Source organism: Suncus etruscus, chromosome 12 (assembly GCF_024139225.1).
Source record: "Suncus etruscus isolate mSunEtr1 chromosome 12, mSunEtr1.pri.cur, whole genome shotgun sequence".
In the NCBI taxonomy this organism is placed as follows: domain Eukaryota; kingdom Metazoa; phylum Chordata; class Mammalia; order Eulipotyphla; family Soricidae; genus Suncus; species Suncus etruscus.
The window spans coordinates 64,664,589-64,678,203 of NC_064859.1; the positions used below are offsets into that span (position 1 = coordinate 64,664,589).

Below are 13,615 nucleotides of genomic sequence, written 5' to 3' on the forward strand. Positions count from 1 at the left end.
TGTGTGTGTGTGGGGGGGGGGGCAGAAATTCACCAAAAATTCTTAACAGTAAAAGGTTTCTGAACTTGCAAAAATAAAAAGCTTGACATTTCTGCTCCTGGCAGCACTCCTGTGTTGTGTTGCTTGGGCAAGACAGGTGGGTCTCCAGTGGAAGAAGTTTCCAAGGACCCTGCTTTGCTCTCAAGGTATCTTCAGGCTGCAATGGGTGCAGGCAGGGATTTGTAGGTGAGGTTGCATGAGCTCTGGGGACCATGTGATATTCCAGAGTCAGCTAGTTCCTAGAGAGAAGTGAAGAAGAGGTGAGTGAGCTGAACAAAGCTGGGTTTTAGTTGGGTTGTGCCAGGTCCTTCATTCCAAGAAGAGTCCTTATTTGTGGAGACTGAGAAGGCCAACCAGGAGCATGGGCTCTGAATCCAAATACCTGCCTCTTCCTACACATTCTGCTCAGTGTAGAGCCCTGCCCACATGGAAGACCTCATCAACAGGCCAGGGTGAGCCTCTGTTAATGTGATGGGGTCAGTGAGCTGGGAATGCAGGGGAGGGGGAAAGTGAGAGTTTTTTTTTTTTTTTTGCTTTGTTTTGGAGTTACACCCATTGGTGCTCTGGCTTACTCCTGACTCCAAGCTTAGGGATCACTTCTGGTGTGACTCGAGGAACCGTAGAGGGTACTGGATATCAAACCTGAGTTGGCCACATGCCCCACTAGCTCTATCCTTCTGTCCCAGGAAATGAGGTTTGGATTAAGCCTTTACACCAATGCTAGCTTGCGGGTGTGGTTGGGGAGAGGAAGAGCCGCTTGGGGAAGTGTTGGAGGCACGAATAAACAAACCCTTCTGGGCTTGGAGAGATAGCACAGTGTCGTTTGCCTTGCAAGCAGCCTATCCAGGACCAAAGGTGGTTGGTTTGAATCCTGGTGTCCCATAAGGTCCCCCGTGCCTGCCAGGAGCTATTTCTGAGCAGACGGCCAGGAGTAACCCCTGAGCACCGCTGGGTGTGACCCAAAAACCAAAAAAAAAAAAAAACACAAACAAACAAACAAAAAAAAACCCAAAAAAACCAACCCTTCCTAGACATGGAGCTGAAAGGGAAGTGATGGGAGGCCAGTGTCTTTCACTGGGTTTGGGGACTCGTTGGAGTGGAGAAGTGGAATGAGAAAGATCTGAATTGGAATTCTGCCTCTCGTCCTCCAGCTGTGTCTTAATGGACAAGTAACTTCATATGGCTAGTTCATTTTCCTGTGAGAGACGAGGTCATGTGTGGAGTCAGTCAGTGAGATGCTCCCACAGAGAGTCACTGGCACCGGGCCTGGGACCTAGCGGGGGCTTGATAAACTGTGGCAACCTCAGCAGCAACAGTAATAATTGCTACTGTCCAAGCCATGTTGGTGGCTCTTATCCAGCAGCAAAGAGTGTGTGGGGGAGCAGGAGTTGTGGGGACCAGGAGGGACTTCACTTGGCCTGGCCAACCTAAAAGCTGAGGGGGATAGCTGAGGGGCAGCTTCCTGTCTTGAACCACAGCTGAGGCCACTGTCCTGCCTTTGTCACCTTCCTTTCTCCCTGCAGGCTGGGTCAGGTGTGTGCAAAGTCATGTCACCACAGGCCGGCTTTGCTCATGCTGTCATGCTGCCCTCCCACCTTGGGGTCACAGGGTCAGGGGCCAGCAGCTGGGCTCCTGTAGAGGGGAAGAGGCTTCAGGTAGTAACCCACATTCCTGGGGGCAGGCATGCAGCAGATTCAGCACCTTCCCTCTGGCTTCCACCGTTGCTGGCTAGCGTGAACATGAGTGTGAGAGAGAGGAGCAGAGCGACAGTTAAGGCATCTCCCGAAGCCCTGAGCTGCGTTTCCCCATCCAGGACTCGCAGCTGGGTGCAAGGAGCCCTTGGAGACAAGCTTTTCAGATGAACAAAACGGAGCTCAGGAAGCGAAGGCGCCACCACAGCCTTCTGCACCCCTGTGGAGCCCAGAGCTGAACTCAGATGTGTGTCCTAGAGTCTGGGAAGTGGGAAAGTAGGAACACTTTGGGGTGTTCAGACTACGGGGCAGAGTGGTGGTAGCTGAGAGAATTGATTGTGCCGAAATCAGGACAGTGGGTGAGGACTTTCCTTGCCCCTCCTTCTATTCCTCATCCTGCCCTTTCTTCAGCCTCCTTCAAAGTCCCAAAGCTGCTTGGTTGTCAGTCTCTTGTCCTCAGCCTCTCTTCCCTCAGGGAAGGATGACACACCAGGTATGACTGGGAATGCCTTTGGGAAAGGAGAAAAGACTGGGGCGGGTAGGTGGAAAGGGGGACAGTGTGTGTGTGTGTGTGTGTGTGTGTGTGTGTGTGTGTGTGTGTGTGTGTGTGTGTGTAGGTGTTGTTCCAGCTCGGGGGTGTGAGGGATCTTAGGGTGAGGTGGGGGTGTTCCGTAGGCCTGGGCAGGTGGGCCTGGAGCAGCTCAGCCTGTCTCTGAGGTGGGCGCTAGGGGCTGGCGGGTTGCCTGGGATTACGTCTATATAAGTGTGATGGTGAGGACTCTGGTCTTTGCGCAGCCAGAGCTCAGTTAGCGCCAGGCTCACCTCTTCTCCACATCTGCAAAACCGGGTAAGGGTGCCAGGGCAGAGCTTGTTTTTTTGTTTGTTTGTTTCGTTGTTAGTGGTGCTTGACTTGGAAGGTGGCCAGGTGACCGCTCCTCATGCTCCCTGTCCCAGCTGCTGCCTGGATAAAAGCTGTTTACTGGGCTTAGTTTGATTTGGGAGGGGGGTGAAGGCGGAAGATCCCACCAACAACGACCCCAATCTGTACGCGGCCTATCCTCTTGACCCAGGTGCCGCCCGAGGATGACCTTGGAGGGGGGGGTCTCCTCCTTGGGGGCGGAGGCAGAGCGTCCCAGGATGCCCCCAACCCCCCACTGCCACCCCTTGTCGGCCAGGGAGCGGCCTCCGGCCTGGACGGCTGCCAGCGACTCTCAGCGGCCCCCTTGGTGGCGCCCCCGCCTCTGGCTGGGCAGGTCCAGCCCGGCGGCCCTGCCCCCGCCCGGCCGGCCGCGGGGATTGGCTGGCGCGCGCGCCGCCCCCTCCACACCAGCCCGGCAGCTGGCGGCCGCCGCCTCTGCAGTGCCTCGCTCGGTGCGCTCCGGAGGGGAGAATGCACGGCCCGGCTGCCCCGAGGGCGCCCCAGGAAGCCGGCCGAGGTAGAGCGGGCGGGCGGGCCGGGGACGCAGGGACAGAGGCCTGCTGGGGTTCTGGAGGGTGCAAAAAGGGGAGAAAGGGAAAAGCCAGCCGCCCTGGAAGGCTCCTGAGCGCCGCCACCTCCAGCCCTGGCGGCAGCTGGAGGCAGGAAGATGGTCCCTGCTCTCCTTTCTTCTCGGGGCCCCTTCTCAGCCCTGCCAGTACCGCTGCGCGTGTGGGTCCGCCGCCTTCCCGGTGCCAGGCTGATCCACCCGTCTCTCTGGTTTCTTTTGCAGGTGGAAATAAAGGCTGGTGAAGGAGCCGGGCCGTGGGGACAAGGGGCTGCCGCTGTCAAGGTACCTTGTGTGTGTGTGTGTGTGTGTGTGTGTGTGTGTGTGTCCCCGCTTACGTGCGCGCGCCTGTGTGCGCGCCTGCATGTGCGCGCGCCGGGGGTGAAGTGTTGGACTGGATTGGATAAAAATAAAGGGTCTCCTCTGGTGATCCCTTAATCTCCCACTGTGTAGCAGCAGCTGAGGGGGAGGGGCGGCGGGGTGTGGGCGGCCAATGAATTCTCAGGCCTGTGTGGGTTTTGTTTGGATTCTCTTTGCTTTCTCAGCTGGATGGTTTGGATGCAGTTGGGGTTAGATTTGTGGAACTGTTTTTATTTATTTTTTTATTTTTGTCTTTTATATATATGTGTGTGTGTGTGTTTGTGTGTGTGCACGCATTTTATTTTTATTTTTTATTTTATTATTTTTTTTAAAGACCTGCAACCCACTTCCTACCCGCGCCTCTGGAAATCTCTGGAGAAAATCCCTGGCACTGTTGGTTTACATCCAATCTGCAGAAATCCCTGAGGGGGGGGTTTAGGGAGGGAGGGGGAATTGTACTCCTGAGTCTAAAGCTGATAGGATGTTATTAGTCATGCTGCTGTCACCATGGAGATGGCTGGAGAGGAAAGGAGGTGGTGAGGGTGAGGATATTTTGGGTAGGGTGGGGGCTGATGCAATATCATGACTGGGAATCGGGCGGGCAGGCGAGTGGCTGCTGTTACTCTGTGCAACTTGGTGTCTGGGGGCCTGGAAAGAGAATGTTATTGGTGCGTGGGAAGCGGAGAAGGGGCCCTGCGTGGCTTCATTTTGGTGTCTGGTGGCCCTGGTTGGGGTATTGGGAGCAGGGCAGGGGTGAGAGTCAGCCCTGACGTGTGCATCAGCATCAGTAGGTTTCATCGGGTTCTTCTCCCATGGGGGGGGTGTGCTGAAGGGAGTTTGGGATTACTCAGCAGTATCCTCTGTTGACCCAAGGATGGAAAAAACAGTGGGAGGTCGCTCCTTGTGGCTGCCTCTGGCAAAAGGGCTGGGTGACAGGTGTGGGGCAGGTAGGCAGGGATGAGGTGGGGAGAGGACAGATTTGTAGAGGGAAGGAAGTAGCTGCTGGGGCCTGTGAATGAGGAGCTGGGGATCCTGGTTGCTTGGGTAGCAGGTGGGTGAGCTGTTCTTGTCCCCAAATGCTCCCTGGAACCCTCCTCCTGCTTCTTGGGAAAGCTGTGGGAAGCTCTGAGGAGGTGCTGGAAGTGGCACCTGCCACCTCACTCCTGGGTGGGGATGCCGGCAGGGATGGGCTCTGACCACCATGTGGGACAGGGGCTTAAGAGTGAGGCTGCCAGGTGGTTTCTTGGCTGTCTTTCAGGGAACTAACTGAGGCAGGGAAGTGCGGGGACAAGGGTGAGACTGTCTTCTGGAGCAGCTTCAGAGGGAAGGAACAGAGTCCTGTTAGCATTGGCTCCCCCTGGGGAGCCGGGCATGCATGGGGGAGTTTTGGGGAGTAGAGGGTGAAAGAGACTGTGGGAGGCCCCCAGGAAGGCAGAGGGTGGTTATATCAGGGATGCTGTGGGTGGGGAGAGAGGCTTGTGAGCTCACAGCCTGCTCTTCTCGGAGCAGAACCCCCAGGTTCCACTTTTCCACCTCCGTTTCCTTCCCTGGCTTCCTAGTCCCAAGGAGTGAGCAGGGGAGGTGAGAGCTGGATTCTAGGGGTGTACCCCAGAGGACTGGGGCACTGGATAGGGTGGTGCGCTCTGAGTAAAGCAGGACAAGGGTATGAAGCAGATGGGCCTGGGAGGGGGCAGTTCCTTCCTGCCTTCCCTCTGCGCTGCTGGAGGAAAGACTGCTGGCAGGTTTGTTTACTCCTGGAAGCTCCCCTGCTGCCTGCTGATGGCTTCTCTGCGGCTCTTTCCCAGTGTCCTCTCTCCCTGCTGCCCGCATTCTGCTAGCCCTGCAGAAGCTCCTGGCCTGATACCTCGTCCCCTCCTTGCGTTGTAGGCCTGTGGCAGGGGCTTCTGAAAACAAACAACCGAGGAAGCCCTTTAAAGGCTCCGTGTTTATACGGCTCTGAGGTTGTATCCTGGTTTGTTTTTAGTGTGAACTTGTCTGTCTGAGAATCCGAGCTTCCTTACTGTCTGACTTGGACACTGCTAGCCCACCGCCCCCTTCCTGGTACTATTTCTTGTTCTTCAGCAGAATTGTCATGTTCCTACCCAGCGTGTTGTGTGTCTACCTGTGATACACCAAGGAACATTCCGTAGTGCACCCTGTTGCCTCTGCCGCCGCGTTGGCAGGCTGGACGGGAGTGAGTGTCCCGTGCCAAGAGCACTAGGCCATTCTGTTTGTGGAATCCCACGCTGCTCCCACGCTCTTCCCCATGGGAACCCTCCACTGTCTGACGATGTCTGGGAAATTATTTTGGGATTGTGCCCCAGGTTTCTGCCTTCTATCTCTCCTCTGTGCACTGCAGAAGCTTCCCCCGTCCCTGCTATGTAAGAAGATGAGATCCTTCCTGGCCACGAATCCTGGGTCATCCCTTTCCCTGCTCTCTGGCCTTTTATGAGTGTCCAGCAGGAGCGCTTGGCTAGCTTTTACTCTGCTCTGGAGATGCTTTACAAGCAGGCTTGAACTTGGGGCTATAGTGAAGTGGGTGAGCAGGCCAGGCAGAGTGAATTTCCATCCAGAAAGTTTCAGGGTTGAGTTGGAGAATGGAGAAAGCAGCTTGTTGCATGCATGATGAATAAGAACTGGAGTTTCAGGATCCCAGATCTCATCTCCTCAGGGACCACTCCCCCCAACAGATTTCTTTTTTCATCTCTTAGAAGAGGAAGAAGACTTTGTAAGGTAGATACATGAATGAGCTGAGTGCTGGGAGCTTTCCTGCATGCTGTGAGGGTGGTTATGGGGAATTGCGCTTGGGCTATTTGGGTCATTTTTTTTTTCCGGCCACACCCAGTGACTCTCAGGGTCCTCACCTGGCTATGCACTCAGAAATCGCTCCTGGCTTGGGGGACCATATAGGATGCCAGGGGATTGAACTGCGGTTCGTCCTAGGCTAGCACACGCAAGGCAGAAGACGCCTTACGACCTGTGCCACCACTTCGGCCCCTGCACTTGGGCTATTTGGAACTCTCTTTCTGAACTCACTGAGCTGGCCTTAGACGCTGGGCTCCCTCCAGCTTCAGATGAAGACTTTTGAATTAAATGGCCTTGGTATTCTGGCTAGGTGCCCTTCCCTATATTCAAGGCCAGCAAATGGTTTGACTGGATGGTGTTAGGGGTGGGTTCTGAGGGGAGCAGGGAAAGGAGACTTTGGGTTGGCTTGTTTGGGAGGCATCCCAGTCGTCATGCCCTTTTCTTTCCCTTCTCCTTTCTGATAGCAGTCAGCTAATGATACACTCACCCATCCCTCCCCCACACTTTTCTGAAGAAATAGGTGACTTTCTGGGTGAGTTTAGAAAGTCATAGAGCAAATACAGAACTAGGATGGGTTTTTGGATTCAGATCTGTAACTGGATCATAACTTTCAGGCCAGAGAGCCAGTCCGGTTCATCTTGTTTCCTTTTTCTTCCCCTTGTTTTTCATTATTTCTAGGGCTTGTGTCAGATATAGTAAGTGTCAGGTATAGTGCTAGGTCCTAAAAAATGAGTTAAGTCGTTGTTTCTGGGTTTCCATAAAATCACCACAAGTAAAGGTCAGTGACAGGATTACTGACAGTCACAGCTCTGTGTTTGTGGGGGGGGACGACAATGACGGGACATGGCCATTTGTCTTTGTCATATAGTGAGCAATTTGAATCTGCATTTGGGTTACATACTTGCACTCAGCTGACTCATCCTTTTGTCCCCAGTGGTGTCTAGTACTCTCTGTATACTTCTAGGAATGGTCCAGTGCACCCCAAGGCACCTCAAGGGAAGAAGCAACACACCAACCTTGTTTTCCTTAAGTTACAATTTCTGGGGGGTGGGGGATGATAACAGATTGGGGATGCGAGTCAGAAGTGGAAGTGTCCAGTAAAGAGTTTGTTTTGCGGGCCCGGAGAGATAGCACAGAGGTATTTGCCTTGCAAGCAGCCGATTCAGGACCAAAGGTGGTTGGTTCGAATCCCGGTGTCCCATATGGTCCCCCGTGCCTGCCAGGAGCTATTTCTGAGCAGACAGCCAGGAGTAACCCCTGAGCACCGCCGGGTGTGACCCAAAAACCAAAAAGAAAAAAAAAAAGAGTTTGTTTTGCAAGGAAGGTGTTTGCTAGAGCTATATTGGCTGAGAGTCAGATAAAGGTGGAAATACTATGCCTGGGTAGTTCACCTTGAATCCGAAATTCTTCTAATCAGGGTCTATGTGGAGCCAGTGACTGAGAAGCAATTGGTGGGTAGTGAGGCTGTCCAGTCTCTATCTTCAGCTTTGCTTCTATTCCTTACATTAGCTCTTGGTACTTTTTTTTAAATGTCCCTGGACTTTAAGTTCCTCTGTGAAATGAAGGACTTTGCCTTTCAAAGTTGGTACTGCGTAAGCAGAATGTGAGGAAAGGCTAGTTTTCTATCTTTTAAGTTCCCCAAACATCACATTTTCTTGCTTGTCTGGATGTCCTAAGTATCACATGGAGCAAAGCTTGGCTCTAACTATAGCGACTCCTGTTACTCACATCAGACATATGGGGGTTCTGTTTGGTCCACATATCCCTAAAAGTGAGACTACTCTGGGCCCTAAGCCCCCTGTGATGAGTCCCTAAAGCCTTCTCCTGGCCTCAGTGTTACTGGGGAGTTGGCCTAGTGCCACAGCTTAAACATCATCCCCCCAGACCAGCATTTGATTCCTTTCCCATGGTGGGACAAAAAGGACGTCCCTTACTTCTGTTGTCTCCATCCTGGGGATGGAGCTCCCACTGGATAGTGGGCATCATTCTTTTCCAGAGATGCTGAAGCCTCCTATCTGTTCTCTCAGAACCTGCAGAGCCTCCGAGGGCATATGTGTGTATGCGTCACCAGCATGGCTTAGAGAAAGACTTAGTGGAAGATGAGGCCAGTCTGCAGACATTGAACTGTGACATTAAAGTTCTTGGCTTCAGTCTAAACACCTTGAATTGTGAGCTTTTTCCACTCGGTAATTCTTAAAACTCTGGAGGTGTCCTTGTCTTCTGAGGGCTGATCTGTGTGCGCTGGCTTCTTTAAGGACAGTTGTGCTGCTTCTTCATCCACCTATTTGCCTCTGTTAACCTTTTTTTTTTTTAATTAATTGTCTGCCACTGAGGATCATTACCTTTTTTATTTGAAATGCTAAATAATTAGACCCAAAGGTAAAATGTTCTGATTTTCTTTCTGCCCCAGACTCTATCCTAAGATGCAAGATGGGGGTAAAGGGGTAGGTAATGCTGTCTTGACACCAGAAATATCCCTGAAGAGGCAAACATCCCAAGGACAGAAGATTAGGGTCTAAGCAAATCCTGGTTACTCTGTGGCTTGGAACTTTCGTGCCCTTGATGCTTAAGTAATTGGATTTCTCAACCCTGCCTCCAAGCATTTTCATGTGTAATCCTAACCCCTTGGGCTTTGCGAAGGAAACAAAGACATTGAAAGAGTTTGCAACTTGTCCCAGACAGTGGGCTCTAAGCCCTTGTTGCCTGAGTTTCTGCTCCGCCTTTTCTGCTGCGCCCACCTGCATAGCCCTCAGTGCCCCCTCCCCTTAGCACAAAGAAGCTGCTCTTTGTGCTAAACAGGTGGAAGATACCAAGGGAGGGAGTATTGCCTGCTATTCTTCCTCCCAGACTTCCTGAAGGCCTAGCAGACAGTGGAAATGGTCCAGGAGGCTGTATGTAACTCTTGAGGAAGTTACAGAAGTGAAGACCCTGAGAGAGGTTTGGGCTGAGAGCCCTGTCTGGGCTCCTCCAGACACTCCCTCTGCTGTCCCTTCTCTCTTGAGTATTATTCTGGGCCGAGCCATTTCTCTGTTAACTTGAACATGTGCTTAAATTCAGCTCCTGCTTGTAGGTAGCATGGATGCAGGATGGTGAGGGGGCTCCAGAAATTAATAGTGCTGGGTGCTCCTGGCATATAGGTTCTGTGGTGCTGCCCTTCTCCCTGGTCCTGCCATTTGTCCTTGTATCAAGCCTTACCTGATGATTGCATGGTATACTGACCTCCGTTTTGTGGCCTTTCCCTCACTATTACAATTCATCTTGGTTCTGCTTTCCAGCTATGGGATTTCTAGCCAGTGGTATCATTTGAACCCTGGGTAGTAGTTAGGGCTTAGCTGTGGGGTTGTGTGGTTGGAGTGGTGGTGTCTTGGGGCTGCGATGGTGGTGGTCCAGAGCAGACTCAGCACCCCTGGCTGGGAGATGGAGTCTGGGGAACCCTGGGCTACCAGGAGAAGTCTCCCACTCCATCCCCAGCGGGAGGCTCCATCTCTGTGGGGGGCATTGCTCCTCACTGAGTCTCTGCCCAGGGTCTCAGGGAAACAGGATGTGGAGGAGGATCTGGGTGGGTGCCAGGGCATTTGAGCCTTGAACACTTGCTCCCACCCCCTCAGCCTCTACTGGAGTAGGCAGGAGCCATGTTTCAACTTGCCCAGTGTTTTCCAGTGGCCAGTCCCTCTGGTTCAACTAGTTTTGTGGTTTCTTAGTTCTTCTGCACATTAGCATCATCTGGGAGCTTTTATGAAAGATACTACTCAGGTCGGCATTGCAGAGTCTGATCTGTCTGGTGTTGAGTGGAGCCAGGGCCCCATGTGTCTGCATCCCCAGGTGTGAGCTGAATGTGCACCCAGATGTGGAAGCCAGTGCCCTTCTCCACTTGAACTCTTTCTGTGTCTCCCTGAACTGTGGCAAATTGGCTTCTTTCTCTTTCAGGAGTCAAGTTGGTACTCAGTATAGAGATTAGACACATGAAGACAGTGAGACATGGCAGGCACTATCCTGGATTAAATGTTTTGTGAGTTAATATTTATTAGATCCAGAATTTAAGAGAGAGGTGTGGTAATAGATGGAGACTGGGTATTCTTTCAGTTTTAAGTGTTTTACTGAAATATAGAATAATGTCAGAAAATGTATACCAGGTGCAGTGAGTTTCCTAAAGTCATCACCTCCACATAGTGTCCCAATCTGAGTCTGGACCGGAGAGACTGTCACCCAATACCCATTCTCAGAATTTTGGGTGATATTTAGGCAAAGTTATGTTGGTCATGGAGGAAGAGTGCTGGCCTGTCCCTCTGGGATCACCTATAGAGACTCAGCTTACCTTCTCCCATACCCCAGCTGAGTGAGTTTTATATAGACTGGACATAGGTCGTGTCCCTCCCACCCCCAATGTCCTATTACTTTGAGCTCTTTCTGCATTTTGGCCTTTAGATTTTTCCACTTTCAATCTTGGATAATCCCCAAATTCTGCATCATCCCCTCCTTCCTTTTCTTCTTTATTTTGAGAATAAGGATAATACATGCTTTTGGAAAAAATTAGAAATGGACTGGGGAAGGAAGGAATTTAATCTTGATTTTGGGCACTCCCTTGTTGGTATTGTTTGTAGAACAAGCCAGAGAGAGTACAGAGGTTAAGGCCTTACATGTAGCAGCAACTGTGACAGTAGTTTGAACACAGGCAGTATATATGGTCCCTTGAATATAGAGCCAGGTGTGATCCTGAGCACTGTGGGATGGAGGGATAAGAAATGGGAGGGAGAGGGTCCTGCTGTGCTGCGTCCCCATGTGATCCTACATAGCAACTGGAGTAATGTGCTTTGCTGAGTGCTTACCAAGTCTGAGTCTTTGCATATGGGGCTGTTTGCCTGGTTCTCTCAATTCTCAAGGCAACTCTGCTGCCAGTGGTGCTAGCCCCACTTTTCAGATAAAGGAACAGACTCTGAGGCCTGACCCAGGGTGGTTTCACAAAAGGGTGGAGCTGGAATGAAGGCCAAAGATGTCCGACTCACAGTATCCTTGTCAGTGGACAGCTACCTCTCTCCTAGAACCTTCCACTACATTCTTTTTGCAAGTATTTATCAGAGCAGAGGGAGTCTTTTTCCTTTGGACATTTCCCCCCCTTTTCTTTTCATTTTAAGGTGGACTATTTCTTGAGTTTTGCCTGTAAGGGTGACATTGTTGATTGAGGTCTTCTTTATCATGTTAAGGAAGTGCCTCCTATGGGTTAAGGAACAGTTTTGTGCTCAGCGGTGCTCAGGGATAGTTTCTTGTAGTATTGAGGGAAGACTAGGCAGCATCAGAAATGGTACTCGGTCAGTTACATGCAAGACAAGCATCTTATTTGCTGTACTATCTCTCCAGTCCATTCTGCTGCTTATTCATAAGACATTTTCCCCCTATAATAGAGGATGCTTCATTTTGTGACATCCATTTAGTCTGGTTTGAAAATAGGATGTTTCTACTTTGCTAGTTAATGAGATAAATTGTTAATGCACTTATTAATACTGAACTTTCTTTGTGTTTTTAGACTATGTAATACCTGGTGATGCAGTACATACTTTTTTACATGCTTTTTGATTTGATTTATAAATCTGATAGTTTTGTGTCTGCAAATGAGATTGACCTGTAATTTACCTTTTATTGTGTTTTCATTCAGATGTTGGCATGAGAGTAATAGTACTTTCGTACTGTGGATTGTGAAACTTGACTTTGGAACAATTTAAACACAAGTTAAAATAATTTTACTTGTTTAGGATTAGGAAAAAGTCTGATAAAGCCAGCTGAATTTGGTCCTTTTTGAGGGATAGGTATTTGTAGCTTTCTGTTATTTTTTTTTCTTCTTGTGGCTTTGGTATGAAATGCTTGGCTTTCTGTTTCCCATGAAGTGATCTGTTTTCAAATTTATTAGCATGACAACATGTAGTTAATGTCTTTACATTTCTGCAGTATCTGTGATTGTTTTAATTTTTAGTTCTTCCTTTCCTCCTCTATTCATTCATAGCTCTGTATTCAGGGATCACTCCTGGCTGTGCTCAGGGGACCATATGTGGTGCCAGAGAGTGAATACAGGTTGGTTGCAGCAAAGCACATGCCTGATCCATTGTTCTATGTCTCTGGCCCATAGTACTGTATATTTTTCTCCTAACTTTTCCAGAGTTTCAGGTAAACATATACACATTGACCATTTGTGATTTGTTTCTTAGAGAATGCATTTCTGCTGGAGTCTTTAGTGTTTTCCTTCTTTTGTCTTATTGGTGTGTACTTTTCTTTAGCTTCTCAGTTGGATCTTTATGACTCTTTTTCTACTTCTGTCTTCTCTGGTCATAACCATATTGAAAAGAAAAATGTCTGTCTCTAAGTTTTCCTGTGGCCTCATTCCCAAGGTTTTGATATTTGACGTTTGCTAGAGCTCACAGGGAGCTCGACCTGAGAATAGCCTGGCTTCATTTAACCCCAGTGGTGTTTTTGGAACAATGGCAAGGTCATTTCTAGGTAGTCCTTGTTTGCTCTTAGGGACTTTGTGTTTAAGCTTCTAGGTAGGGAGTTGATGATCTTAGCCACTAAGATAAGTGGAAACTTACTGTTAAGTTTTTGTTTGTTTTTACAGTAAAATCAGTTTGAACTTATTGCCTAGAAGAACTACAGTATATCCTCAAGGCCAATTGAAAGTTTTAGTACTATGAAGAAAAGCCTCAGACATTAGCACCAGAGAAAATGAAGCTAAGGATAGAGAGAGAGTGAGGACCCTCCTGACTTAGCTGAACCGGCCTGAACTTGAGCTTGGTCCTTTCTTTTTACACCTGTAAAAGATATGCCTGTTGATGTCCCTGAACTGGTGAAGACATGTCCTAAGACACAGACATAATGGGAGGAGGGAATAGTTTGGAATGCCAGGAAGACACAGGGTAGACTTTTATTTTTATTTATTTATTTATTTATTAATTTTTTTTTTTCTTATCTATTTTCTTTTTATTTTTTCTTTTCTTTTGATGAAAATGGTTATAAACTTGTTTATAATTGGGTTTAAGCCATAAAATGCCCATCCCTCTACATGAACTTTTCAGCCACCAGTGGGGGAGGAGGGAAATAGGGTATAGGCTTTTTTTTTATAGGGCTCTTCTTCCAACCAAACATACATGAAGATTTGTTTCTCTTCCCATCTCCCATCCCATCAGAATGTAGGGCTACAATGATCCTAGTTGTGAAGGCCCAGTCCTCCTCCCATTCCACCCCTGGCTTCAG

At 49.7% G+C, this 13,615-nt stretch overlaps 1 protein-coding gene across 1 annotated transcript in view; it reads left to right on the plus strand.

Moving 5' to 3' along the window:
- The window catches only part of TET3 (tet methylcytosine dioxygenase 3), a 112,027-nt gene that overhangs the window by 13,989 nt on the left and 84,423 nt on the right, over nucleotides 1–13,615 (plus strand). Inside the window, exon 2 of the mRNA XM_049784391.1 lies at nucleotides 3,440–3,499. Coding sequence (XP_049640348.1) covers nucleotides 3,440–3,499 — 60 coding nt within the window. The remainder of the gene's footprint in view (nucleotides 1–3,439; nucleotides 3,500–13,615) is intronic.